At 38.3% G+C, this 27,888-nt stretch overlaps 1 protein-coding gene across 2 annotated transcripts in view; it reads left to right on the forward strand.

The window, feature by feature from the left end:
- The first annotated feature begins 1,547 nt into the window (after window positions 1-1,547).
- Window positions 1,548-27,888, forward strand: part of zgc:158689 (uncharacterized protein LOC791177 homolog) — a 34,056-nt gene continuing 7,715 nt past the window's right edge. For both annotated transcript variants that reach the window (XR_010895714.1, XM_067392057.1), the window contains exons 1-10: window positions 1,548-1,902; window positions 8,799-8,907; window positions 11,337-11,412; window positions 11,598-11,684; window positions 16,688-16,749; window positions 17,944-18,015; window positions 18,554-18,691; window positions 21,912-22,064; window positions 23,760-23,939; window positions 27,180-27,651. Coding sequence is in view for 1 of the 2 variants with exons in the window: in XM_067392057.1 (XP_067248158.1) it covers window positions 8,860-8,907; window positions 11,337-11,412; window positions 11,598-11,684; window positions 16,688-16,749; window positions 17,944-18,015; window positions 18,554-18,691; window positions 21,912-22,064; window positions 23,760-23,939; window positions 27,180-27,651 (1,288 nt within the window). In the remaining variant the exon portion in view is untranslated. The remainder of the gene's footprint in view (window positions 1,903-8,798; window positions 8,908-11,336; window positions 11,413-11,597; window positions 11,685-16,687; window positions 16,750-17,943; window positions 18,016-18,553; window positions 18,692-21,911; window positions 22,065-23,759; window positions 23,940-27,179; window positions 27,652-27,888) is intronic.

The raw sequence follows: 27,888 nt of genomic DNA on the forward strand, positions 1-27,888 counted from the left end.
GTATCCCTGCTGCTAATGTTTCTGATAATAGAGTCACCCACTATCAGAGTCCTGGGCTCGGCTGCTCTCTGAGCTGAGTGCCGCTGACTGTTCAACCTTGAGCGGCAGTTAGCATCGGTGTTAGCTGCTGGCTGATTTGATCTGTGTCCGATCATGTTTGGGGATTCCTCACCCACATTAGATTCCTCACCCACATTCATTAACACTTCAAATCTGTTCTCCAGATGTATTGGCGGTGGTAGGGAGCTAGTGTTTGGGGTAGAGGATGCTACTGCATTAATATGTGATACTCGTGACAATCTGATGTCTCGAGTGCCTTTGGGTCTTGCTCCCTGTGTGTGCCATCGATTAATATGCTGATCAGTTCCGGCACTGAGTACGGTCTGTTTAGGGGCATTAGATTCATGGGACTCACCGACTGTGGGCTGAGGACGTCCATGACGAAGCTCTGTTGTGTATTCCTTCTGGTTTGGTAGTCCCACAAGTAACTTTGTTTCAAGAACTGCAATCCTTTGTAGAAGTCTGTGGCAGTTTGTGCAGCAGGTAGATTCTTCAATCAGAGGAGGCATATTATTTCTAATCCTTTTGGATGTAGGCAGCTGTGATTGAAAATAGATTTTCAATGGAATCAATTGGAATGGAAAGGATTCCGGAAGAGAAGACAGTGCTGAATAAAGTCATAGTTTTTGTTATTTGTGGAGCAAAATGTATTTTTGATGCTTCAAAAAATTTTAACTAACCCACTGATGTCACATGGACTACTTTGATGATGTTTTTATTACCTTTCTGGACCACATACCGTACATACATTTTCAATGGAGGGACAGAAAGCTCTCGGTCTAAATCTAAAATATCTAAAACTGTGTTCTGAAGATGAGCGGAGGTCTTACGGGTTTGGATCGACATGAGGGTGAGTCATTAATGACATAATTTTCATTTTTGGGTGAACTAACCCTTTAAGATATTGCTTTAAGCAGATCTAATAGTCAAAATAGACAATGTCAGCCCATTTGATTGGCTTTTTGGCTTTTTAAAACCAATTCGGTTAAGTTAAAAGTTATATAGCCTACTTTGGCCTACAACCTAATTATATAGCCTATTTTGTCCCATGCAATTTTACAAACCCAACAAAAATAAATAAAATTCAGAAAGGAAAGTGAGAAACGGGTCTTTCTTTCTTTCTTTCTCTTTCTTTCTTTCTTTCTTTCTTTCTTTCTTTCTTTCTTTCTTTCTTTCTTTCTTTCTTTCTTTCTTTCTTTCTTTCTTTCTTTCTTTCTTTCTTTCTTTCTTTCTTTCACTTATGCCACTTTTGATGTTTTACTTATGGAATTAATTAAGTGTCCGTGGACACAGCACGGGTTATGAATGAGAGTTAGATGTGTGTGTGTGTGTGTGTGTGTGTGTGTGTGAGAGAGAGAGAGAGAGAGAGAGAGAGAGAGAGAGAGAGAGAGTGCGCGCGCGCGCTGGTCCTGTAATGAGCAGAGGCGCTATTCACAGCGCAGTCCCGTTACCTCATTGACATTCAGTCCCAGTGAGAGAGACAGACAGAGAGTAAGAAGACAGACATTGTCCGGGACAGAGACAGCGACGACCGAGCCGCTCGAGATCTACATACCGACAAATGGACATTTTAGGCGGAATGAAGATTATAGTTTGATGCGAGCAAGAACGAGTGCATGTGATCTGAAGAACAATGAGCACTGAATGTGTTCTGACCTGGATTCACTGAGGAGTTTGGGAAAGACAGGGTGAGGGGTGAGGGGTGGAAGAGGGATTTATTGGGTCAAACAAACCAAACTACCCCCACCGCTGAAGGGAAAGTCATAGAAGGAAAAGTGCAGCGAGCAAGAAGAAAAAAAAAACACCAGACAAAGCGGTGAGGAAACGATGAACACTGAAAAGGTAGGAAAATTACTGTATATATAATACAAAACTTCCGAATAGCCATTGACACCGGCGCTCTTTCATTTAATAATACAACGAAACCAACATATGCTAAATGACTCTCAGTGCAACAAGTGGCATTTGAAAAAAACATTAAAACTGCGAATATTTAGTCAGCGTGATTGGCATTGTAAATGGCAAAGTAGCCTAGTATTGCTTTTTTTCTCTTTTAACGTTGAATGAGTTTTTCTGCACTATGAATTGGGCTGAATTATTGCATTAAGAAGCAGCAAAACAGCTGAAATGTCATGCTCATATATCAGCTCATACATGTTTTCAAGCTCTTACTGTGTGTTAGATTAGCAGAATCTACTCATTTTACCTCATATTTAATCTCTGTATAACATCGCTATAACATCACTTTAATCACCAGCTCTAACAGGCAACAGGTGTCGAACAATTAGAGCAATATATGTGAAAACACTAGAGACAACAATTTGTATGTAGACTATACATAAAAATTGACGTTAGAAATGACCGCTATTTTTTTTTTTTTTATGAGATTATGAATGTGGCAGTATAATGCAGACATAGCCTATGCAGTGACAGTTAGGCTATATCTTCAGTGAAGACTAAAGTTTCATTTGTACAATTCAGCAGGAACAAAATCTGTTTCTGTGTGGTGATGATTCATATTCCATAATCCATGTGTTAGTTTTGACATTATCTACATGCTATTGTACTCCTAAATGCTGAGAAAATGTAACCTTTAGCAGATGAATTCACTTAAAGGGATAGTTCACCCAAAAATGAAATTTAATTATTAATTAATTAAATTAATTACTCACCCACCGTCATGTCGTTCCAAACCCGTAAGACTTTTGTTCATCTTCAGAACACAAATGAAGATCTTTTTAATGAAATCTGAGAGCTTTCTGTCCCTCCATTGAAAGCCTATGCAACTACCACTTTCAAGCCACAGAAAGGTAGTAAAGACATCATTAAAGTATGTGACTCCAGTGGTTTAACATCAATTTTATGCCTCGTTTGCACAAAAAAAACATAATTTACCGCTTTATTTACAAATTATTAATCTTGCGTTCACGCAACATTGTCTCCTCTTGCGTCAACACATCACACATGTATCGTGGTGCTCTCGTGAATGTGGGTTGAAGATTAATATTTTGTAAATAAAGCGGTAAATTATGTTTTTTGCACAAACATCCTTTCATAAAATTGAGGTTAAACCACTTGGGTCATATGGATTACTTTTATGATGCCTTTACTAAGTGGTAGTTGCATAGGCTGTCAATGGGGGGTCAAAAAGCACTCTGATTTCTTTAAAAAGATCTTCATCTGTCAGAATGAAATGAAATGAATGAAAGTTTTACAGGTTTGGAACAACATGAAGGTAAGTAATTTATGACAGAATTTACATTTTTGGGTGAACTAAACCTTTAAAATTTACAGTGTTTCTCTTCCAGGAAAATGGACATAAATACAGATAACTCTTGTTGCACTCAGGACTGCTTACACATTTTTGTCCAATCAGATGCAAGAATGTCCCTCCCCCAATACCATTTGCTTTTAACTGAATAACAAATAGCAAATCATGGTTCATGGCTCTAATATAAACTATTTACAAAAAGGGATGAGCCCTTCACTTCTTAGCAGTTTGTCACTGCACACTACCCTCAAAGTGACATCTTTGTACCTTATTTACCCTGAAAGGTTCGTAGTAGTACACTGTAAAAAATGACTGTAATTTTAACAGTAAAAGACTGTAAAAATGCTGCGGTGAAAAACTGTCAATTGGTTTACAGAAAGTTTCCGTACTATATACGGTGAATAACTGTAATAGATCTAACGGTACATTTAATGTAATTTTACGCTAAAATACCGTTAAATTCACAGTTTTTGGAAATGAAAAATAACAATTCATTGTAAAATTTACAGTGAAAAAACGTAAATTGACATTCCCACAATTCCATGCGTGACACTTCATATTTGATATATTTTCGTTGAAATAAGAATGTTCGTTGAAATTCTTCTTAGTTTTTCTAATCAGTTATGTACATTAGGGTTTTATGTTACATCTAATGTTGTTAAATTAATGTTAATTGCATTTTTAAAATTTCATGCATGTTACCATGATGGTGTTTAGTGTGTGTGTGAATGACACTGTGTGCACCTTCTATATATTAGTATTGTCCTCCTCAGCTTGTGGAAAAGCTGCTTGTGATGAACTTTGATTGATCATGTGACTGTTATCACCACTGTGTTTGGTGACTGTCAGTGTATTATAAACATACAAAACAGATATTAGTACTTCATTAGGTTGGTAAATTAACATTATATCAGTTAATGAAATACATTATTTTACCGTAAATTTGACAGATTTTTTTTTTGCGTTGCTACTGTATTTTTTTCGGTAAAGTTCTGGCAACCACAGCTGCCGGGTTTTTTTTACCGTAAATTTTACTGGGATTTGTTTTACAGTGTATCTTTATGGGTACATAGTACTACACTAAGGTGCTTTTATGGGTATATGGGTAAAAATAAGGTACAAAGTTGTCCTTTTAAGGGAACTGCCCCAGTGACAAGCTAAAGGTACAGCATGGATGCTGTGAATTATGGGTGAATCACACAAATCTATTAGTCAGTATGCTGACAATATGTTTCCATCCACCTATTTTTATGTGAATTTTGATGTACGAAAAAAAGAGCCACATTGGCTTCCCAGACTGCAGCAAACTTCCATTTTTATTACAGATGATTTGCGCCAATTTCCCAGGAAGTGACGATTTTGTTCTCTTGAACACATGGGATGGAAACGGTGCTTTATTCGCAAATGTTTTGTGCAATATTCCAATCTTGCTCAAAAGTTAAATTCGCAACTTTGGATGGAAACATAGCTAGTGTGAATCACAGAAAAACGAGAAAGAGAAGATGGGAAATGGAAGTGTCACATGATGGGAATGTGTTCTCACTTGATCATTAAGGTCAAATTCTTCCTCCTAATCTTCCTCTAATAACACACATGAGAGCGCTGACCTGGTGTAAACACTGGCCTTCAGAGCTGAGGCTTTATGTGATGGGTAATCCTGACTGGAATCTTTTATTCGGGATCTTTCCAGAAGGGAAACCGTGTAAGCGGAGTGTTTGTTCAGCGGCGTGACTCTTGCACTTAGACTTGGGAAGAACTGCTCTCCTCCAGGGCACTATGGCATGTCAGACGCAATTTCATGAACTTAAGACGTGCAATAACAGTGTATTAGGATGGGTTTGGCTGGACTCAGACAATGAAATCTCTTGAGGTTCACTAACAGAGGTGGTCCTTATTTTGAAATTCTTTTTTTTCCTTTTTTTTTTTTTTTTCTTTTTTAATACTTACAAGGGAAAAGTTCCATGAAATGTTTTGTCAAATAACCTAAAATATGCATCATGTGGTGCCATCTAACATAACTGGATTTATTCAGGGAGAAATATTATGACAATCAACCTGACTACCTCACGGACTGCAAATAATTTTTTGGGGCTTGTTCTGTTAAATTAGAGATTAGATCTTCTAGCCAAAAGATTCAATTTAATAAATTTGATTAATAAAATAGTGTTTTAATGAAAATGTGTGCCATTATGCTTTAACCCCTTAACTGTCACCCCCCTTTTTGATCATAAATGCACTATCCAAACTTAAATGGTTGTAATTCGTGACTGTTTTTGAAAACAGACCTCAGGTTGGTCTCCCTTTAAAGACACTCAGCAGATTATTACTGAAGCACTTCAAAAAATGAAAGTGTAAAAAAGTTATAGAAAAATACATATCTTACAAAATAATTTTTACTCTAAAAAAGCTATAAAATCAAAGACATGTGCGAGATGTCTTTGCAAATTACAAGATATGAACTTGCAATTGTGAGAAAAAGTCATAATTGCAAGTTATAAAGTCAGAATTGCGAGATATAAAGTCAGAATTGCGAGTTATAAGGTAAGAATAGCGAGATATAAAGTCACAATTGTGTATTATAAAGTCAGAATTGTAAGAAAAAAAGTCAGAATTGCATGGAAAAAAAGTCAGAATTACATGATATAAACTTGCAATTGCATGTTATAAAGTCAGAATTGTGAGATGTTAACTCACAATTGTGAGATAAAAAGTCACAATTATTTTTTAAATTGTTTTATTCCTTGACGGAAACAAGCTTCCATGAGTTGTGTTCCAAAAAGGGCTGAGTATCGATTCAGTTGTCCCAAATCGATTCAATTTACAAGGTCTCAATATGATTCGATTTCGATTCTCGATTTGATTTTTGATTTCGATTCTTGATTCTTGATTCGATTTTCGATTCAATTAATTCAATAATTTTTCACATGCCCCACCACAAAAAAAAAAAAATGTATAAAATAGTTATTGTTTGTGACCCATGTACTTATATGGTAATAAACAAGTTTATGACACCCAATATTTTAGATACCAGTGAAATTTAACAATTCCCGATTCCATTTGAAACCACAGCTAAAACTACTTATATACATTTCAAAGATTATTAAAGACAAGTAAACTGTCATTAATAAAAAGCAATAACACAAATAAATAAATACAATAGAACAAAGATACAAATGAAATAATCAGTGCTTTTAAGTTTTTTCTGGTAGGTCTAATAGTAGTTTTCAGGTACATAAATTAAATAAAGTAATCAAATGTAAAATAACACTGCAAATAATCTTCACTGTACAAATTAAATAACGGTTACAAAAATGTTATTCAGTGAAGAGCAGGGAGTGATTTTCTCTTTATCTTTTGTAGTCTGATGAACATTAAAACAGCTGCAGGAATATTCGGTTACTGTCACTTTAAGACTAATGCACAGATACAATAATGATACACATGCGTTCTTTATTTACTGCTTACTGTAACCGACTATGTTTACTTAGATACTCGCAAAAGGGGGCATTTTGATATAATTTGCATGTCATGAAATTTGCGTTTCATATTTGCGTGAATTCCATTTAGGCGAAAGAATTTTATTATTTTATTAATTCTGTCTGAGGCGCACAGCTCGTGTGAGTTCTTTTTCACTTGAATGCTTAACTTGGCAAGGCTTGAAAACACGTGCAAATTATAAACTTTCGTGATCATGCAGCGCTGGCCCGATTGGGACACTTACAGTTCCTTCAACTGTCCGGAACGTCTTTCACGCTGAAGGGCGCAGCTGCATCCTCCATGTTTAGCAGTAGCACTGAATGAATGACAGAGTCCCTGGCCTGCTGTAACATCACACAAGGTAAATAAGAGGATGACATCTAGTGGAGAAGAATAGTAATAAGATTAACATCAATCAGATATTATGTTCAGTGTTTGCGGCAATAACTACGGAAAAAAATCTATTCTGGGCTTTTGAGAATAGATATCGAATCGACCATATTTTTAAAAACAATTAATCGAAAAAAATATTTTTTTGCCCAGCCCTAGTTCCAAATTTGAAGTTGATATCACAAAAATTGAAGTTTGTTTAGGTGCAATACGCAATACCATAAATCGCCACCGGTTGACACTCATATTCCACAGAATTTTTTATGCGTTCTCCAGTAACAAATTAATCTTTTACAATATCACTTCTATCACAAAACAGTCACCGAACCTTGAGTCTCAGACATTATCAAGATTTTTGATTTTAAAATTTGATTTTAAAATAAAAATGCGGTTTTCACAGGATGAATTTTGAGTTTTTCAAATGATCCCTAACTTATAGTTATTACTAAATATGTTATAGGGGGGAAAAAAGGCAATAAAAAAGAGCACAAAGCGTTCAACTAGATGACAGTTAAAGGGTTAACATGTAACGGTTTCAAAAAAACTATATATTAAAAGATGAATAAAAGACATCCTACTTTACCTGCATACATACAGTACACTCACATGAAGCGATATATACTATAGCAAATCTCAGCTGAACTCAACATAATGTAAACTATCTTATTGTGCATATCATTATAAAAAGTTGGACATACTTAAGGCCAATTCACACCACACAGACAAACGCTAACAAATGCCAGCAGACGTGTTTGTTGATATTTGTCTGTGCGGTGTAAAGCTTTTTTGTAAAGCTGCTTTGAAACATTGTGAATTGCTATAAATTCAATTTGATTTGACTTGATAAAAGCAATACGGCCCTTGATGCTGCTGCACGCCTATGATTTCCACCAAAACAAGTCAGTTTCCTACATATAAATGAATTCCTGCCAAATTCCTCTGGAGAAATCACTTTCTGTTGATTGTTTGGTTTAAATATCTGGGGATTTCATGGGTTGGGTCTTTTGGTCACATAGAAGGAAAATACTGACAATATAGCATGCAATGATATTTAAGACGATTCTTTTCTTCCAAGATTGTGATATTGGTTTCCTGTTTTTGAAGGACAATATCTCCATGCTCATCCATGCAAAAAAAAACCCAAAAAACGGTTTGTCAAAACAGGTGTGGAGGATCTCGATCGAGTCCAAAACTTTGAGATAAACTGGGCTGCGAGCCCTGACTAAACATACAATCACACAAAGCCTGACCTCGCTAATGCTCTTGTGGTTGAATAGAAGCAAATCCCTTCAGCAATGTTCCAACATCTAGAGGAAAGCATTCCTCAGACCACTGGGGCTGTTATTACAACTTCATATTAATGACAGTGTTATACAACATCCAAACATTCTAGTTACAATTGCTTAATTTCCCATTAGTATTTGTTATCAGTTATTATTGATGAATACTGTATATGTGGTTGAAATCATTATGATGTTCTGTTTTGATGAGCTCACACCATCCTCAATTCAAGGCAGATCACTGCAAATACACTGCAAAAAAAGCTAATAAAGTAAGGTCTGATTCATCTCACTTTCTTGCTCTCCTTCTCTCAATGTAGCTGGTTGTGCTGTGATTTCTGTCTAAAAGCAAGGTGAACTGAAGCTGGAGAGAGAAGCACAATGTCACGCTCAGATGAGGTCAACAAGATGACAGAAAATGTCTACAAGGTATGTCTAAAGGAGATAATGAAAAGACAATTGAAGATGACAAAAGGAGATATGTTTTAAAAATCTGGTTTCCTGTTTTATGTTTTTCTTGTCACAAAACATTTTTTCTGCATTTTGGTTATACCACACTATGTATATATATATATAATATATACACCAATCAGGCATGACATAATGAGCACTGACAGGTGAAGTGAATAACACTGATCATCTCTTCATCATGGCACCTGTTAGTGGGTGGATATATTAGGCAGCAAGTGAACATTTTGTCCTCAAAGTTGATGTGTTAGAAGCAGGAAAAATGGGCAAGCGTAAGGATTTGAACGAGTTTGACGAGGACCAAATCATGATGGCTAGATGACTGGGTCAGAGCATCTCCAAATCTGCAGCTCTTGTGGGATGTTCCCGGTCTGTAGCGGTCAGTATCTATCAAAAGTGGTCCAAGGAAGGAACAGTGGTGAACCGGCGACAGGGTCATGGGCGAGGCTCATTGAAACAGGTGGGGAGCGAAGGCTGGCCCGTGTGGTTCGATCCAACAGACGAGCTGCTGTAGCTCAAATTGCTCAAGAAGTTAATGCTGGTTCTGATAGAAAGGTGTCAGAATACACAGAGCATCACAGTTTGGGGCTGCATAGCCACAGACCAGTTAGGGTGTCCATGCTGACCCCTGTCCACCGCCGAAAGAGCAAACAGTGGACGCATGAGCATCAGAACTGGACCACGGAGCAATGGAAGAAGGTGGCCTGGTCCGATGAATCACACTTTCTTTTACATCAAGTGAATGGCCGGGTGTGTGTGTGTCACTTACCTGAGGAACACATGGCACCAGGATGCACTATGGGAAGAAGGCAAGCCGGCAGAGGCAGTATGATACTTTAGGCAACGTTCTGCTGGGAAACCTTGGGTTCTGCCATCCATGTGGATGTTACTTTGACACCTACCTAAGCATTGTTGCAGACCATGTACATCCTTTCATGGAAATGGTATTCCCTGGTGGCTATGGCCTCATTCAGCAGGATCATGCTCCTTCCACAAAGCAAAAAATGGTTCAGGAATGGTTTGAGAAGCACAACGAGTTTGAGGTGTTGACTTCCCAATTCCCCAATGCCTCCGAATTCCCCAGATCTCAATCCAGTCAAGCGTCTGTGGGACGAGCTGAACAAACAAGTCCGATCCATGGAGGTTCCACCTCGCAGCTTACAGGACTTAAAGGATCTGCTGCTAACATCTTGGTGCCAGATACCACAGCACACCTTCAGGGGTCTACTGGAGTCCATGCCTCAATGGGTCAGGGCTGTTTTGGCAGCAAAAGGGGGACCAACACAATATTAGGAAAGTGGTCATAATGTTATGCCTGATATATATATATATATATATATATCTATATATATATATATATATATATATATCTATATATAATGTGTGTGTGTGTGTGTAAAATCACCAAAGCACTTTTTTTCATTCTTTTGTTTAAACACCACATACCCAGCATTATCAGAACATTATCAGAACTTTGACTAACATTCTCACAAGATTCTCTCAAAATGATGCACAAATGTTCTTCCAATAACATTAATAGCATGTTCATTCAGAGTTATATGTTATTAAAATTTTAGCACATAAATGTTATCTATACTTCATTCATATAACATTTTTCTGAAACATTTTACTTGGACATTAGTCTTATGTTTTTAAACATTACTACTTACTACTTTTTTTTCAGATGGTTCAGAGAACATGCAAAATTTGTGTTTACTTAATACTTGAAATATTATAAAATAGAGAAAACATCTTCTTAATGTTTTCTATAACATTCACATAACAATTTTTTTTTAATTATGTTTAAAAAACTGTATGTTTTGAACGTTCTAAGAATGTTCTGAAATAACGTTGTCATAACTTAACAGGAATGTTAGTAAAATGTTCTTAAAACATATTTTTGTTAGGTGGGTAGACATTTTGAACTTGAAATACCACGAAACATCTAAATTAATTTGCATATGCATTCCAGTATGAATTGTGTTTTTATCAGAAATTTTTAAATAAACTTGCTTTGAACAACAAATTTTGCATCATACCATTGACACCTACAGAGACGGTATCCTTCTTCATGTATTGCTTTATCCTGTTATGACACACTGTAAAAGTGGTAACCTGCAATTGTTTTTTCTATTTTTATTTATCTATTTCTACTTTACCCTTATATTTAGTTTTGTTGGTGTAACCTAATATATTTAGTTTGATTTTTTTATTTGAATAAAATCAATTAATTTAGATGTTAACATAATATTAGGCTTTTTTTCAGTGCAGCCAAAAAAAGGATGAGGGGGTATTCGTCCATTTCTTCCATCCTTCTGTTTGAGTAATATAATTACAGATCAAAATGTTTACAGTTGTCTAATTTGATTTATTGCTGATTCTGTGTTCAGGGCATTCTGGACCAGTTTAACCCCAGTCTGAAGAATTTTGTCACCATGGGGAAACACTATGAAAAGGCTCTGACGGGTCAGACCTCATTTCTTAACTAGTTTTCTTTTTTTCTTTTTCTGTAATGGGCAAATGTCCACTGGAAATCAGTGTGGACCTTTCATGTATGTCCATCAGCACTTTGCCTGCTAAACAACAATCATGTGTTTTGTAGTACACAGTCTGCTGTAACATGCCCACTCACTGACTCTCTGTCTCTACAGGCGTCACAGTTGCAGCTAAAGGATACTTTGACGCTCTGGTCAAACTAGGAGAGCTGGCCAGTGACAGCCAGGGCTCAAAAGAACTGGGTAAGTAATTGCAAGTACAGTTTTTTTACAATATTTACAGGACATTTATAATTAACTCTTGCCCCGCCAGCATTTTTGAGAAAACTTGCCAGCCAGCGCCAACATTTTTGATCATTTTCACAAAATTTAATGGCAAAGTTTCATGAAAATCCTGTTTTTGTCAAAGATTTGTCCAGGTCGGATTCAGAATGATGATCAAACCATAAATGGAGTAGATCAAGCCCATCGACACCCCCAAACCTTCACAATCGTTAACCCTTTCTGTGACGACATTTCATTCAGTATAGGCAGTTTTGATTTATATGCCGTTTAATGTTGATCGCATTATTTTACATATGCATCTGCTTAAATATGTTATCGCTTGTTACTGCTTCTTCTTCGCCTGTGTTTTTGATCTGAAGATTCTGTACTCTTTCAAAAAATGCCTAATAGTGCCCCCTAACGTAAAACAGTGAAAACAAGGAAAGCCGGAAAATTCCGTCAATGGCAGGGAAGCATTTTCTCGTAAATTGTGTTGTCTCGTGAATGATGGAAAAGTCCATCAATGCCGGGGAAGTGTTTTCTCATAAATGACGGAAAATTCCGTCAATGGCAGGGAAGCGTTGTTTGATAAATGACGGGAAATTCTGTCAATGGCGAGGAAAGAGTTTCAAGTTTTCCACACAATAATTTCAAGAAATCGGGCAGGTGATTTTTGGCTCGCAGCATGTTTTGGGTGTGACTCGATGGGAAGAGTTTTGTTAGAATTTGAACTGTTATTTTATGTGTTTTTAAGAAAGATAAGTAACAGAGAGAGAGAGAGCTTTTAGTGACTGTTATGAGGGATTTTTTGTGGTATTGATGATTGGAGTCTGTAGTCCAAGGGTATCAAACTCAGTTCCTGGAGGGTCACTGTCCTGCAGAGTTTAACTCCAACCCTAATTGAACACACCTGAACCAGCTAATTTACTACATTACCCCACTAAAATAGTCCACTTGAAGGAGTGAATGAAAATGAGTGGGTGAATTCGGACACTGACGGAAGGGCTGCCACTTTTGCATAGTTTGTGCTTGCTGTTTAATAATCATTTGAACCTTAGCAAACTTTATCTTGAACTCTGTCATGGAAACTAGCATGTATAAACCTTAATTAAACAATTTAATAATCAATCAAAAATAAATTTATACCTGTATGCTATACGCTGTAGCCACATTGGACCAGCGGTTTGGAAAATGGATGAATGGATGATTCAGCTGCGGGTGCCATCATCTCGTTAGACGCAGGAATTCATTCGAAGCACGACTCTCAAAGTGCATTATGGGTATTCTCTAGCCATTGAGTGTATATCAGTTGTAAACCCGCTATTGTGGTGCATTATGGGATTGAATGAGTGAACTTGATAACGTCCACTATGGTTTCGGACACCACTACGAATGGCCGTCCCCTCAAATGCCCTATTTAAGGGTATGGGGGCGATTTCAGGTGTGTTGGAGCTGGTTGGAGCTAAACTCTGGAAGACTGTGACCTTCCAGGGGCGGAGTTTGTAGTCAGAAAGTGTAGACAACAAGACTGTTGTTTCAATAAAAGAGCAAATTGTGTTGCAATATATGAATTATGTTATAGAATTATTATGTTATATGACCTAAATCTACTTTTATAATCACAAAGTCTGTTCTATTGTGAACTAGTTGTGTCACTACATCATCAATAATTGGCAAATATAAATAATATTTTATTTTCCTTCAATTAACATTTATTTTATTTCGAATAACAATTTTTTTTTTATTGGTTTTAGTTTTAGTTAACTTTAGTAACCCTTTTAGATCAGGGCTATTCAGATCTGTTTCTGGAGGGACGTGTCGGGCAGAGTAAAGTCAATGGTGAGAACTGATTGTGAATAATGTAAGTAAATATAACTACATTGTTTTAAGTTTATGGTACAGGAAACTAAAGTGTAAAAAAAAATGACTGAAGCAGAAGAAAATGAAGAGGCGAGCCTGTACAATAAAATGGAGATGAAGAAACTAAGAGAAAGTGTGAGAGGGGCAAAAGAGAGAGAGGCCTTTGTTGAAAGATTAACAACACCACATGATCTCATTGTACTGCTGAAAACAGCGGGGGTGTTTGAGAGGGAGGGAGAAAGGCAGTGAAGGAGAGATGCCAAGCCTCACACACACAGTTGCTCAGTAGGGGATAAAGAAGGCCAACATCCACAGCTCGGCCCACTGGAACCGACAACAAAACATGCCACAAATTTTCACCTTCAATGAAGCTCAAGAATGGACAGACAGTGCCACGAGTATCACATCCTCTAAAGGGAGAAATTGTTCTCTTCAATTCTGTTCTGACAAATATTCTCTTAAAAATAAAGGTTTAAAAGGGTTTTTTTGTTTGTTTTTTCAGAGATGCCATAGAAGAACCATATTTGGTTCCCCAAAGAACCTTTCAGTGAACAGTTCTTAAAAGAACCATTTTTAGTGTGAAGAACATTTTAATAATCTAAAGAACCTTTTTTTCCCCCACTATACATTCTTAAAAATAATGGTTCTTTATTGGCATTGAGTGTTCCATGAAATACCATGGAACCATTCATTTGCACAAAAGTTTCTTTATAGTGGAAAAAACATTCTTTAGATGTCCTTCACAAAAAAGAAAAACATGGTTCTTTTAAGAACTGTTCACCGAAATGTTCGTTGAGGAACCAAAATGGTTCTTCTATGGCATCATTGCAAAAACGTACTTTGGAAACCTTTATTTTCAAGAGTGCATAAATACATTTTTGTGGAATGGAAAGGTTCTATGGATGATAAAGGTTCTTCACCATTGCCAACTGAGTGCAACAGTGCCCGCCCACTTTTTCAGGTTTCAGAAGTATTTTTTCTATTCATTTCTCCCATAGAGATTTCAAAAAAGTTTTCATTAAAGTGTTATAATAAACCAAGCCAACTTATGGAAGCTTGTTTCTGCCACAGAATAAAAAAGGTAATTGCGGCTTTTTATCTCAAAAAATCTTTTCACAGAATTGTGAGATGTAAATTCAATTTCTCGCAATTGCGAGAAATAAAGTCACAATTGGGAGTTATTGTGCAATTGTGAGTTCATCTCGCAATTCTTTTCTCAGGATTATGAGATATAAATGTACAATTGCAAGTTTAGTCCAATTTAAAGTTCAATTTTGAGGTCCAGTTCTTTTTTTCTCAGAATTGCGAGTTTATATCTCACAATTCTGACTTTATAACTCATAATTCTGACTTTAACTAGTAATTGTGTTATAAAGTCAAAATTGTGAGATAAACACAATTCTGAGAAAAAAAATTGTGAGAATCTCACAATTCTGACTTTATATCACGCAATTGCGACTTTATATCACGTAATTCTGACTTTATATCATGCAATTCTGATTTGTAAATGCTATTTTTATATATATAAAAAAATCGCAATTACCTTTTTCATTTTTTATTCAGTGGCAGAAACAAGCTTCCATACCATCCAGCAACAAGGTGAATTGTAACATTACAAACTTTTATTTTTCAAAGTATTTGAAAATTGGACAAAAATACAAAGGTACAAGACTGTGTACTTAACGGCTTTAGTGAGGGAAAGAACTACAATCCCATGAAGCACTGCAAACAGCATAATCAAATTAAAAATATAAAACTATGCATTTAAAAATGTTGATTATATACATATAAACAATATATTGTAAATTTATTTTAAAAAATGCTTATATTGAAATATTGAAATATTTTGAGAGTGTAGGGAGACTCAATCACGTCATTCGCAGTGCTTTATTGGAGTGGGCGGAGCTAAAGAGAACTTTTGGCGTGTTTTGCTTGTTTCGACTCTGGTGGAATTTTCTATACAGTATCATGTAGTTCACCATGAATTCTGCTGTTAAAAAAAAAAAATAACACGGACTGACGGCTTCAACAGAAGCAAATATTATCAATTAACAACCTTGTAGTTCATAGTAGGTCTGTCTTTAAAGGTTTATAAGTTATTGTTAAAAATCTATTTACCTATGAAGAAAATGAATGGAGTTTTTACTTCAGGAACCAGATTGTTGCACTCTATAAAGAACCTTTATTTTTTTATGAGTCTACAATTTATGCATCTTCAAGACCATTCCAACATACAAAGATTTTTGTCCGAGCTGGTCCTGTATACCTGGAGGAAACTGTCTGTTAGCTTTCCCAGAGATACACGACCGGCCCCTGCCATCTTTACTCATGCACACTAAGTTCTGAAAAGAAAAAAACATGCTGTTTACGAGCCCTCCGCTAAATCAGGCACCAGTGAACACATCTGCGATAATTTGATAAAATCTCTGTAAAACTGTACATGCCTGCATTTGAATGTCTGTCAAAGGAAAAAACAGGCTATTTATTGGTGCATTTACAGCATCTTTTAACTGAATAGGTCAGAGAGTCGTCACATTTATTAATATAGCTTCTTTGTACATAAAGAATGTTTCAATACAGCTTCACAGTAATAAACAATTAATTTAGCAAAGTTCTTCAATTATGAAATAAATACAATTTCAGCTGTAAAGCAGCCCTAAAAAGAAAATAGTGTCATTGTTCAGCTCAGTTTAGTTAAATGTTGATTTAAAGTTGCAAAGTTATGAAGTGAACTCAATTCAACTATAAAGCAGCTAATAGTGTCATTATTCAGCTCAAGTCAGTGTTCATTCAGTTTAGTTAGATAATAGTGCAAAGTTAATTAAATTTGAAACAAATTAATTCAGCTATAAGCATCTCTACAGAAGGCAATAGTGCTGTCATTCAGTTCAGTTTGGTTCATGTTTTGCTCTCATCCAATACCATGAAATTGTTACATGAAGGATCTAGCCTTAAAACGACGATCAGGTTGATGTGAGTGAGATGAATATTAGATGTCATTATCAGGTTGTGTATGATAGTATGTTTGATAATACATTTCTTAATGTGATATAGATTTCATGCTTTAAGTTTTTCTGATTGTGTGCTAAATCTTTGACACGTCTTCTCATAATCCGATTCAGGTGACACGTTATTCCAGATGGCAGAGGTTCATCGGCAGATCCAGGTCCAGCTAGAGGATGTGGTAAGCAGAAGTAGAAAATGTGGTGGTGCTAACACACAACATACTAGTTATGTCATTTATTGGTACTTTTTGGTAATTTTGTGACTTTGGGGCTGTTTACACGACAAAAAATTTATGAGTTTTGGCAGTTCACTTACATGACAACGGCATTTTGGGGGACTGAAAATGCTAACTTTTGAAAACGGGTTTAAAAGTGCAAGTTTTTGAAAATAATATTGTCTCCGTGTAAACTACCAAAACACGAATTTGTGAAAACAGTGATGCGTATATGCATATTCTTTACAAAGTGACGTTGTCAACTACTGGCCTGGCAGCAGAATACAGCATTTAATCGTTTTCGTAGATCCGTGTGAACGGGGATCGTTTGGACAATGTTGTCGTCTATACGTGAAAAAAGCAAAGGACAAACTTTTCAGTTTTTAATACATCGTTGTTGTGTAAACACACCCTTATTAATTGACAACGTACGACATTCCATGCTCATAATTTCAACTGCAAAACCACGTTCTGTGTGAACCGGTACCAACAAGTTGACACAGAGCGTCGAGTTTTAGAACGCTGTGTTATGCGCAAGACGCACAAAAGACAAGAGCGCAATGGTCAAACGGTTACATAGAAAAACAATGGAAAAGAAGAGCAGTGGAATGGAAAAGCATGTTCTGTCTGACAGAAGAGCAAAGTCTTTGCAGAAGGGTCAACAGCTTTCGTGCATGTCAAAATAAAAGCCTTGCATATCAGAAAAACATTCTTAATTAAGTTTTTTGTTGTTTTGTTTCTCTGACTGCACACTCCACGACCTACTTAAAACGGTCTCCGTGACCCACCAGTTGAGAAACAGTGCCCTAGAGAAACTTTCATTGAACAGTTCTTAAAATAACTATGTTTTTCTTTGTGTGAAGGACATTTTAATAATCTGAAGCACATTTTTCCACTATAAAGAACATTTTGTGCAATGGAAAGATTCCATTGTGCCAATAAAGAACCTTTAGTTTTAAGAGCATGAGACAAAACATCGGAGTGCGAAAAGGTAATAATGATAGTCATACAAAACAAATTTGAGTGCCAATGCGAACACAGTGCTAAAACCTGCTGGAGATGTCTCCAATTTATTTTAGTGCAATGTTTAGAGGCTGGCGTGATTAATCTCCCTCGAGACCTATTTGACTGAATGCTGCATTTTCTGTCTGTTTGCAGCTGAAGCTGTTTCATTCAGAGCTGCTGTCTCAACTGGAGCAGAAACTGGAGTTAGACATCAAATATCTCACCGTGAGTGTAAATTAACATACTAGAATTACTAAATTGGGGAGCTCAAAAAAATCAACACAGAGTTTGTCAGTCACACTTCAGTGTCTTTAACTTGCATAAAAAAAAAATAAAAAAAAATTCATGTTGTATTGCAAACACTTGTGCTGCTATTGAGGTGGGACAGGTGTGGTGGTATGGCTAGATGGTTAAGGGTTAGGGTGGGTTAAGGGTGTAAGGGTAGGCTCAACAGTGTAATTATACATGTAATTACAGATGTAGTTACACATGCAGGTATTTTTTTTTTTTTTAAATGTAAGTACAATGTTAGAACATGAATGCACACAATAAGTGCATTGTATCAAATGATTCATTTAAATGTTAATACAGAGTATTTAAAGACACTTAATTTAAAGTGGGACCAGTTTGTCTTGTAAACCCTAAATATTCAGTAACTCGTTAGAAAACATTTATATGGAAATTAACTACTCCTCCTGAACTGTCACTATTGTGCACTCTCTGAAACCAGAAACATGATATACTCTATGGAAACTTTTTCCAGGCAACACTGAAGAAGTACCAGAGTGAGAGGAAGTCAAAGGTGGAGTCTATTGAGCGCTGCCAATCACAGCTCAAGAAGCTGCGCAGGAAGAGTCAAGCTAGCCGTCATCCCAACAAGTATGGAGACAGAGAGATGCAGGTACCTTTCTTTTAATCTCTGCTTTCACATGCCTGACATGACATATGAAAATCTTGAGACTTTGATCAGTGTGCAAGCTAAAATTTAACTGAAACTCCAGCTAATAAACTCATATGTTTTTTTTTTTTAGCTGGACTGTGTTTGTTGGAGTATGTTTGAATGTTTGTAGCAATGGTTTGTTAATGAATAAGGATTTAATGAAGGATGATGATGAAAGGAAAAATATCTTAACCTTATAAAAGTGTCTTTTTGCACATTTCTAAGGCCTCTACATGATAAACACTATCAAAACTTTGCTGAAAAACCTGTTGCACACAATCTACTTCATGCCTTCTGTTGTCTAATTGATCGTTTATACTTTTTAGCAAGTATAATTGTAAAAATGTCCAACCTGTGGTTTACATGTCTTTTTTGCTGTGAAATCTTTACTGATTTTTGTAAATTAAATGTAAGAATATCTTTTATATTCTGAGTAATATTTCATGATAAACACTTACTGAACTGAAGCAACTTAGGTTTACTTGAGTATCCATACATCATTTTTTAGTAAAATAATAAAATGTGAGTATCAAAATATGATCATCAGCCTTTTGAGGAATGCTTATTTGTTAATCTCTCAATCATCATTGTATTGTACTGCATTATACAGAGCTTTGATTATAAATCTGAGCATTATAATATCATCATACTAAGACATATTATTGGGAGTTACAGAGTGAAAAATTATACTTGTTTGCATTTTATGTAAGAATCTGCTATAAAGATCTCATTGATTTACATTATAATCTATCAGAACTGTACTTTTGGCCATATAAATATCAGCTACTGCACCACATATTTTTGCTCAGTTTGGGCTTGAAAAAAAAAAAAAATTCTTCCTCAAGTATGAGTTCAATATTCTCATTATATCATATTATATGAGCCATAAAAGCCTGATGTATTAAATATGATATGAAATCATAGTATGTTGTAAAGAATATGCTAAAAGTCCCTAGATGGTCTACTATTGGTCTAATTCTGGTAGAAGTGTGCATCTGTGCAATGGCTGATATTGCCCACAACCTTTGGAGAAGGATTCGGTTAAGAACTACAAACACAAATAAAAAGAACTACAAACATGGCAAACGTGACCAATGATAAAGTATGTGAGGATGCTAACCGTGACAGGATGATTGACAGGCCGTTTTTATGGACAAAACTATGCAACAGAGCGTAATTATGATGTGGTAGGTTGTCCTGAAGTTTGCCTCTTGTGCTACACACCCAAAAGTATCTACTTTGTCTTCACAAAAAGAGTATACTTTTAGGGTGTAGTATAAGGAAGTTCCTGTTTTATGGATTTCTTCTCACATGACAGCAAAATGGCTTCCTCCATGTTGGTTGTACCACCCTGACATTTGATTTGGCATGTGAAAGGTTTTTTAAATAGTAATATTTTGTAATGCGACTCAATAACTTTAAAGAAGTTAATTTGATCCCACTTGGTCAAAATCACCTTCAAGCGAAGCTCTTAAGCCACATTCACTTCTGAGTGATTTCACTGCAATAAATGAACAGTAAGTCACTTTGGATTAAAGTGTCTTCTAAAGAACTGAGTAATTGTGTTGCTTGCCAGTTCTTTGACTTGCTGTGTTCATTACTGAAGGCTTAGTGTAGAATGTCATGTACTGCCAGTCATTTGTAGTTTGTATGACTCATAATGACCAATTGAGCTCAGTGAGGGCCATTTGTGTGAGCCAGTGTCCTACATATTAAAGCTGATTTGTGAGTGGAAGACTTTTTATCCGCGTTTGAACAAGTGTTTGTTTATTTGAGCATTTGTATCCTCCAGCACGTGTTTTTTTCAGGAGTGAGTCTATCTTTGTTTGCGTAGGCCTAAGCTATGCTATCACGAGCATTACTTTAAACATGTTTTTGGGTCAGAAAGAAGAACAAGTCATTTAGTTTAAGATTAAGCAGATATCCGGAACAGCTGATTTGGGGCCAGACAAAAGGAACACTGGGTCAGAGAAAAAAACAAGGGAACGAGAGAGGGGAAATGAAGTAAAAAAGGACCACAGTTTGAAAGATGAAGAAAGGAAAGGAAAATAGAATGACAGAGATATTGTAAAGATGAAGGCCCCATTTACACTAGTGTTTTTGTTTTAAAACGGTGTTTTAAAATGAAAACGATCCTCGTCTACACTGGCGTTTCCACAGCGTTTCAGAAATGATCTCCGTCTTCACTATACGGCCGAAAACGCATGTCACATGACTGTTCATGCACACTGGGCATGCGCGTACAAGTGTAAACAGTTGCCTCTTGCGCATGTAGCTGCAGCTACCTAGCTGCAGTATTTAAAAAAAAATGCAGAGTTTAACTGCAATGGCTGCTAAAAATGGCAACAAAGCCAGCAAAGATTGCGGTTCAGTCTCAATGTTATTGTTTAAATGGTTGTCGAGGATACACAGAGCGAACGTGGGCAGCCATGTTATCATTTTCAAAAGTCTCCATTTTGTCTCGTTTGGAACAACATGATAATGACAGAATTTTCATTTTTGGGTGAACTGTCCTATAAGACAGGGTTTCCCAAACTGCGTGTCACGAGTTGATGAAAAGCTTATCATTAATCATGTTTAATTTAACATTAAAATAAATACATGGGGCTGTGCGATTATCAAATCAAAGGTTGTGGTTTAAGTAATAACTGTTTAGCCGGATCTGTACTGCATGTTTAAAAGCAAAAAAGCGCAGCACTGTGTTCATGTGAGCAGCTCGTGATCTAGTGTTTTGTTTTCAGCATCGGTGAATGAATGAATGAATTAATGAAATGCTAGGTTGTTTCAATCCAAGTTTGGGTCAAATATGGAAAAACCCAACCGTTAGATCTATTTATCAAAATCCACTGAAACACATAGAACACTCTGAACTGAGGTTTGAATCTACTTCATGCTACAAAGTCAAAATAAAACACAATACTAAAAAGATAAATATTTTTTCTATCTACTTGCATGTGACCATTAACGACATTAGAGAAATTGTTAAATTATTGAAATATTAAATAATTAGACTTTAAGTACATATTATATGTCTAAAAGGGTTCAGCTGACTCAAAAGTTTGTAAAATATTGCTTTAAGGACTCTGAACTTTAGTTAGTCTTCAGTCTTGGTGTACATTTGTCATATTCTATTTAAAGGTGAAATGTAAAGGTTTTAATGTAAAGTCTCTCTCTGTAACAGTATGTGGAGCTGATGAGTCGCCGGCAGGGAGAGTTGGACTCTTTAGTTGCTGTTGGTTACCGCTCTGCTCTCACAGAAGAAAGGCGACGCTATTGTTTTCTGGTGGACCGTCAATGTTCAGTCACCAAAATCCTCATCAACTACCATTGCAAGGTAACACTACAGATATGAGCTAACAATGAAGCTTTAACCAACTAACTCATGCTGTACAAACATAATAGGCTCACAGGGAAAATGTGCCTCTACCTATTTTTCTACCTACTCCAAAAACAAAAATAAACTATCCAAAAAATCTATACATATTTATTTATACAAGTCACTGCAGTTTCCAGCTAAAATGAACACTGAAGTCAGTAAAACACCAACAAATACAAAGTTCAGTCATGAAACTCTAACCGAGCGCTGATTGGGTCTTTCTACCCCATGGCATCAGCCAATCGGAAGTAATTCCGTATCCACGCAACCATATATATCGTACCCTAGCCTGCGATCGACAAGCTGCGCAATGTGAAGAGCTGTTATCCCTCCTCCTCCCCAGCGCCACCTGTAGAGATTTGCTACCGGGGTTCTACCATTCTTGCAGCAGCCTTTTCCTTGTTGTTTTATTTGACTAAGCTAAACAATTGTATTCGCGCAGCAGCAGCAGCAGCAGCAGCGTAGCAGATCTCGTACGCCAAAATCAAGCCATGTATACTTCATACCCCATGCCAATAAATGCTGGTTGAATTTAATTCACTCCGAGAGTTGTCATGATTGAACTTTTATGTCTTTTCACACAAATAATGATTATGATGCAGATTATCTTACTTTTGTGCAGTTCCTTGCACAATACTATGTTATGACCTAAAAACATTTTTACTATAGTGCATGTTTGCATCACATAACCAGCTCCATATGTTTGGCTATGTTTGGCCAGGCATGACGCAAGTGTTTTTTTCTAGTTTCACCCTGTTATCATTTTCACATTCAGTGCTCACATTGTTCAAATAGAAAATGCACTTGCACCCATTTGTTCACCCATGGGCATGCTGGTCTGAAAACGAGGTGTGTCCAGGCGCATTGTTGGCGCGTTGCTATTTTGAGGCAACTGAAAACGACTGCGCCATTGACCAACAAAAACCTGGGATAAAGTCTACGGTGCAGTATTTTATTTTATTTTTTTAAAGGGCACATTAGTAATATGCGCCTATAGGCGGGTGCACAACTCGCATACACTCTGCTTGTTACACGAACAGGGACTGAGAGTCATTGCATGTATCAGAATTACCTATATGCAGTAATGACGAATGAAATTCGCTAATTATTTGACCAATCATGGCAATACACACATATTTAAACTGACTCGTCAGGTTAAGGTTGTCTATATTCCACCATGTAAATAGCAATCTGCCATGGTGCAAGCACACCTGGCTTTAAAAGGGAATGGGATATGACACTCTGATTGGTTTATTGCACTTTACACCCAATACACACCCATGACTCATTAAGAGACTAGGTACAACCCTTTTGGACAATACGTCTGGCGCTCCGACCATTTTTTCCATAGTTAAACTAGAAAAAGTGGACCTCCACCATGCGGCTCCAGACCATGCACTTAGATTGTTAAAAGAGGGCCCTATAGTAAACTAGCTTGGTAGCACACCTGATACAGCACTGCACTTGTGATGCAGAGCTCGCAGAGTCCCATGAAACATGAATCGTGATAAAAGAGCTCAATGTCTAAAATGTCATAATTGCTTCAGCAATCTCACTTTTATCTTAACTTTAAAACAATAGAACCTCTAAAGTTATGAAAATTAGCTGTGTATATGGCATTTGACAGTATAATAAAATTATTTTGTTTGGTAGGTGAGAGAGCTGTTGTCTCAGAAGCTGTCATCATGGCAACAGTCATGTGCCCAGCCAACCAAACTACCAGAACGAGCCCTGAACCTGTTGCGTCATACTGCCCCCCAGAGCTCTGGAGGAGCTGGACTAGCTGAGGTCCTGCGGAATGCCAAACTGGGAATCTCTCAACCTGGAGAACAAGTGAGGGACAAATACTCACATTTTCACATTACAGGGGCTTAATTGTCATGAAAATGTCACAATGCATAAATGTAAACATAATGGTTAATTTTCTTTATGTGAAATAAAAAAGTATAAACTTTTTGATTTTTAGGTGAAATAATATGTACAATTTTCCTGATATTCTCCCTATTATTATATAAACAAAAACTGAAATCTAAAATGTGTACATTTTTGTATTTAGTATCATAATGTCATATTTTGATGATTTATCCTGTATTTTAAGAGCTAGTTTTTCAAGCTGAGATTAGGCAAATGAACAAAACCAAACAAAGACTTGACTTAAACTTGACTTGAGCAGAGTTGACATAGACCTGACAACACTCACCAACAGTGTGTTACGCAAACAAAGCTAGACAAGAGACAATGGGAACATAAGGGCTATATATGCACTAATGACAAGAATAACAAGAACCTGAATGCAATGAACACAATGAACCAATCAAAATATTAGAAATGAAACAAAGAAACCACATGACAAGAATACACAAGGGGCAAGAGAATCACATGACATGACAGAAAACATGACTATGACAAATTACAAAATAAGAGTGGGATGACCTCTGGAACTACCAGTCTTTGAAACACTGAGACCACCTTACTTGAGACCACTGGACTACGGACCACAACAGCAATGGCTGGTAAGTTTAGTGCTGGCCCTCATCCATGGGAACTTGGGACATATAACCCCCCAATCTTGAGTGGCCTGGATTTGACGAGGCTCTGGTATGGCAGCCTGGACGTGGCGAGGCTCTGGCGTGGTGGCCTGGAAGTGGCGAGGCTCTGGTGTGGCGGTCAGGATGGGACAAGGCACTGGTGTCACAGCCAGGAAGTGACGAGGCACTGGTGTGGCGGCCTGGACTTGACGAGGCTCTGGTGTGGCGGTCAGGAAGTGACGAGGCTCTGGTGTAGTGGCCTGGACTTGACGAAGCTCTGGTGTGGCGGTCAGGACTTGAAGAGGCTCTGGTGTGGCGGCCTGGACTTGACGAAGTTCTGGTGTGGCGGTCAGGACTTGAAGAGGCTCTGGTGTGGCGGTCAGGACTTGACGAGGCTCTGGTGTGGCGGTCAGGACTTGAAGAGGCTCTGGTGTGGCGGTCAGGACTTGAAGAGGCTCTGGTGTGGCGGTCAGGACTTGAAGAGGCTCTGGTGTGGCGGTCAGGACTTGAAGAGGCTCTGGTCTGGCGGTCAGGACTTGAAGAGGCTCTGGTGTGGCGGTCAGGACTTGAAGAGGCTCTGGTGTGGCGGTCAGGACTTGAAGAGTCTCTGGTGTGGCGGTCAGGACTTGAAGAGTCTCTGGTGTGGCGGTCAGGACTTGACGAGGCTCTGGTGTGGCGGTCAGGACTTGACGAGGCTCTGGTGTGGCGGTCAGGACTTGAAGAGGCTCTGGTGTGGCGTTCAGGACTTGAAAAGGCTCTGGTGTGGCGGTCAGGACTTGAAGAGGCTGTGGTGTGGCGGTCAGGACTTGAAGAGGCTTTGGTGTGGCGGTCAGGACTTGACGAGGCTCTGGTGTGGCGGCCTGGACTTGATGTGACTCTGGTGTGGCGGTCAGGACTTGAAGAGGCTCTGGTGTGGCGGTCAGAACTTGAAGAGGCTCTGGTGTGGCGGTCAGGACTTGAAGAGGCTGTGGTGTGGCGGTCAGGACTTGACGAGGCTCTGGTGTGGCGGTCAGGACTTGAAGAGGCTCTGGTGTGGCGGTCAGGACTTGAAGAGGCTCTGGTGTGGCGGTCAGGACTTGAAGAGGCTCTGGTGTGGCGGTCAGGACTTGAAGAGGCTCTGGTGTGGCGGTCAGGACTTGAAGAGGCTCTGGTGTGGCGGTCAGGACTTGAAGAGTCTCTGGTGTGGCGGTCAGGACTTGACGAGGCTCTGGTGTGGCGGTCAGGACTTGAAGAGGCTCTGGTGTGGCGGTCAGGACTTGAAGAGGCTCTGGTGTGGCGGTCAGGACTTGAAGAGGCTCTGGTGTGGCGGTCAGGACTTGAAGAGGCTGTGGTGTGGCGGTCAGGACTTGAAGAGGCTTTGGTGTGGCGGTCAGGACTTGACGAGGCTCTGGTGTGGCGGCCTGGACTTGAAAAGGCTCTGGTGTGGTCGCCTGGACTTGACGAGGCTCTGGTGTGGTGGCCTGGACTTGACGAGGCTCTGGTGTGGCGGTCAGGACTTGATGTGACTCTGGTGTGGCGGCCTGGACTTGAAAAGGCTCTGGTGTGGTCGCCTGGACTTGACGAGGCTCTGGTGTGGTGGCCTGGACTTGACGAGGCTCTGGTGTGGCGGTCAGGACTTGATGTGACTCTGGTGTGGCGGCCTGGACTTGAAAAGGCTCTGGTGTGGTCGCCTGGACTTGACGAGGCTCTGGTGTGGTGGCCTGGACTTGACGAGGCTCTGGTGTGGCGGTCAGGAAGTGACGAGGCTCTGGTGTAGCGGCCTGGACTTGACGAAGCTCTGGTGTGGCAGTCAGGACTTGACGAGGCTCTGGTGTGGTGCCTTGGACTTGATGGGGGCTGCCAACAGTGGTTGACGAAGTACACAAATCAAGTATTTGATGGTTCAGGACCAACATCAGACCAGCACTTGACCAGCATAAACCAGCTCAAACCAGCATACCAGCTTCAAAACCTACCTTACCAGCCTATGCTGTTTTTTTCAACAGGGTTCTATCCAGATATAATCTAAGTGCATTTATGTTCTTTTCCTGTGTTATGTGTTCAGCTTGTGTGGGGCTTTAAGGGGTGGGGTGTGGGGGTGGGGTTCTGGGGAAAATGTTCCAGAAGTTTGTTCACTGTCTGTGAGGCAGGAGCATTGGCCAAACAGGTGCTCACCTTAATAAAGAAGACTAACCTGTTTAAGTGAGTCTATCATTTCCTCCATACGTTACAGTATATTGAAATGTCCATGCTTAAATTTTCCCAAAACACGCTTTAATTTGAAAAATCCTATGTAGTATTTTGTAGGACACTCCTCTTAATTTTATTTAAATGAAATTTGTTTAGAATTTTCCACACTTTGTTACATTTGATATTGCCAAAATAATTCATAAAAAAAATCTTAAAAGAAAAGAGACAAAAAGCATTTCTTATAACCTTTAAATTTGTGATTTAAAACAACATTATCAATATAAATATTCCCGCAAAAATCATCAATCCACTGAATTCCCCTGTAATTAATCAAGATATAGTACTAATGATGCTTCATGTCCCTCTCATCTCTCAGAGGCTGTCTGTACAGGAAGTCCCACCTCTGTTGAACGGTGACAGCAGCAGCCGTTCTCAGCAGCAGCAGCAGCAGCAGCGGTCGTCCCAGTCTGACATTCTCTCCCAGTCTCTGATTGGCCTCTCATCCAGCAGCACATCTCAGCAGAATGGAAACGCCCACTCCAGTTCTTCAGCTAGCCCTGCCCACTCCCAGCCTGCAGTGAGCATAGCCGGGTTACAGTCTTCTCTCTGTACATCCTCCCACAGTTCTCTGCAGGGCCTGACTCCACCCCTTACGGCCCCCCACAGCCCTCCGCTACCCCACAGCGCCCCTCTGTCCCGTGCACTCACACCTGTCTTATCCACAGCCCATCACACAGTGTCCAGCTCTCCCACTGCTCATAATGTGCTGAAGGGTCCAGAGCTCTACTCCACATCCACACTGCCACTGCCGAAGAGACAGACCAGCGACACTCGGATGGGATTCTTGGGTGGGTCTGATTTTGTTTTTGCCATTTTTGTGTCATTTATGTCCTGGTCTTGTTTCAGCCCAAAATCAAAAGATAAAAATAAGATATTATATTTTACTTCAGGACATGAAATCTGTTTGAGGACCATTAAAATATTTCTATAACATGAAAATGTAATTCTATGTACTGTAATACAGCAATATAAATAATCAAGATATTTGTTATTTATATTACTGTATTACAGTACATAGAATTACA

Source organism: Chanodichthys erythropterus, chromosome 2 (genome assembly GCF_024489055.1).
Source record: "Chanodichthys erythropterus isolate Z2021 chromosome 2, ASM2448905v1, whole genome shotgun sequence".
NCBI lineage: Eukaryota > Metazoa > Chordata > Actinopteri > Cypriniformes > Xenocyprididae > Chanodichthys > Chanodichthys erythropterus.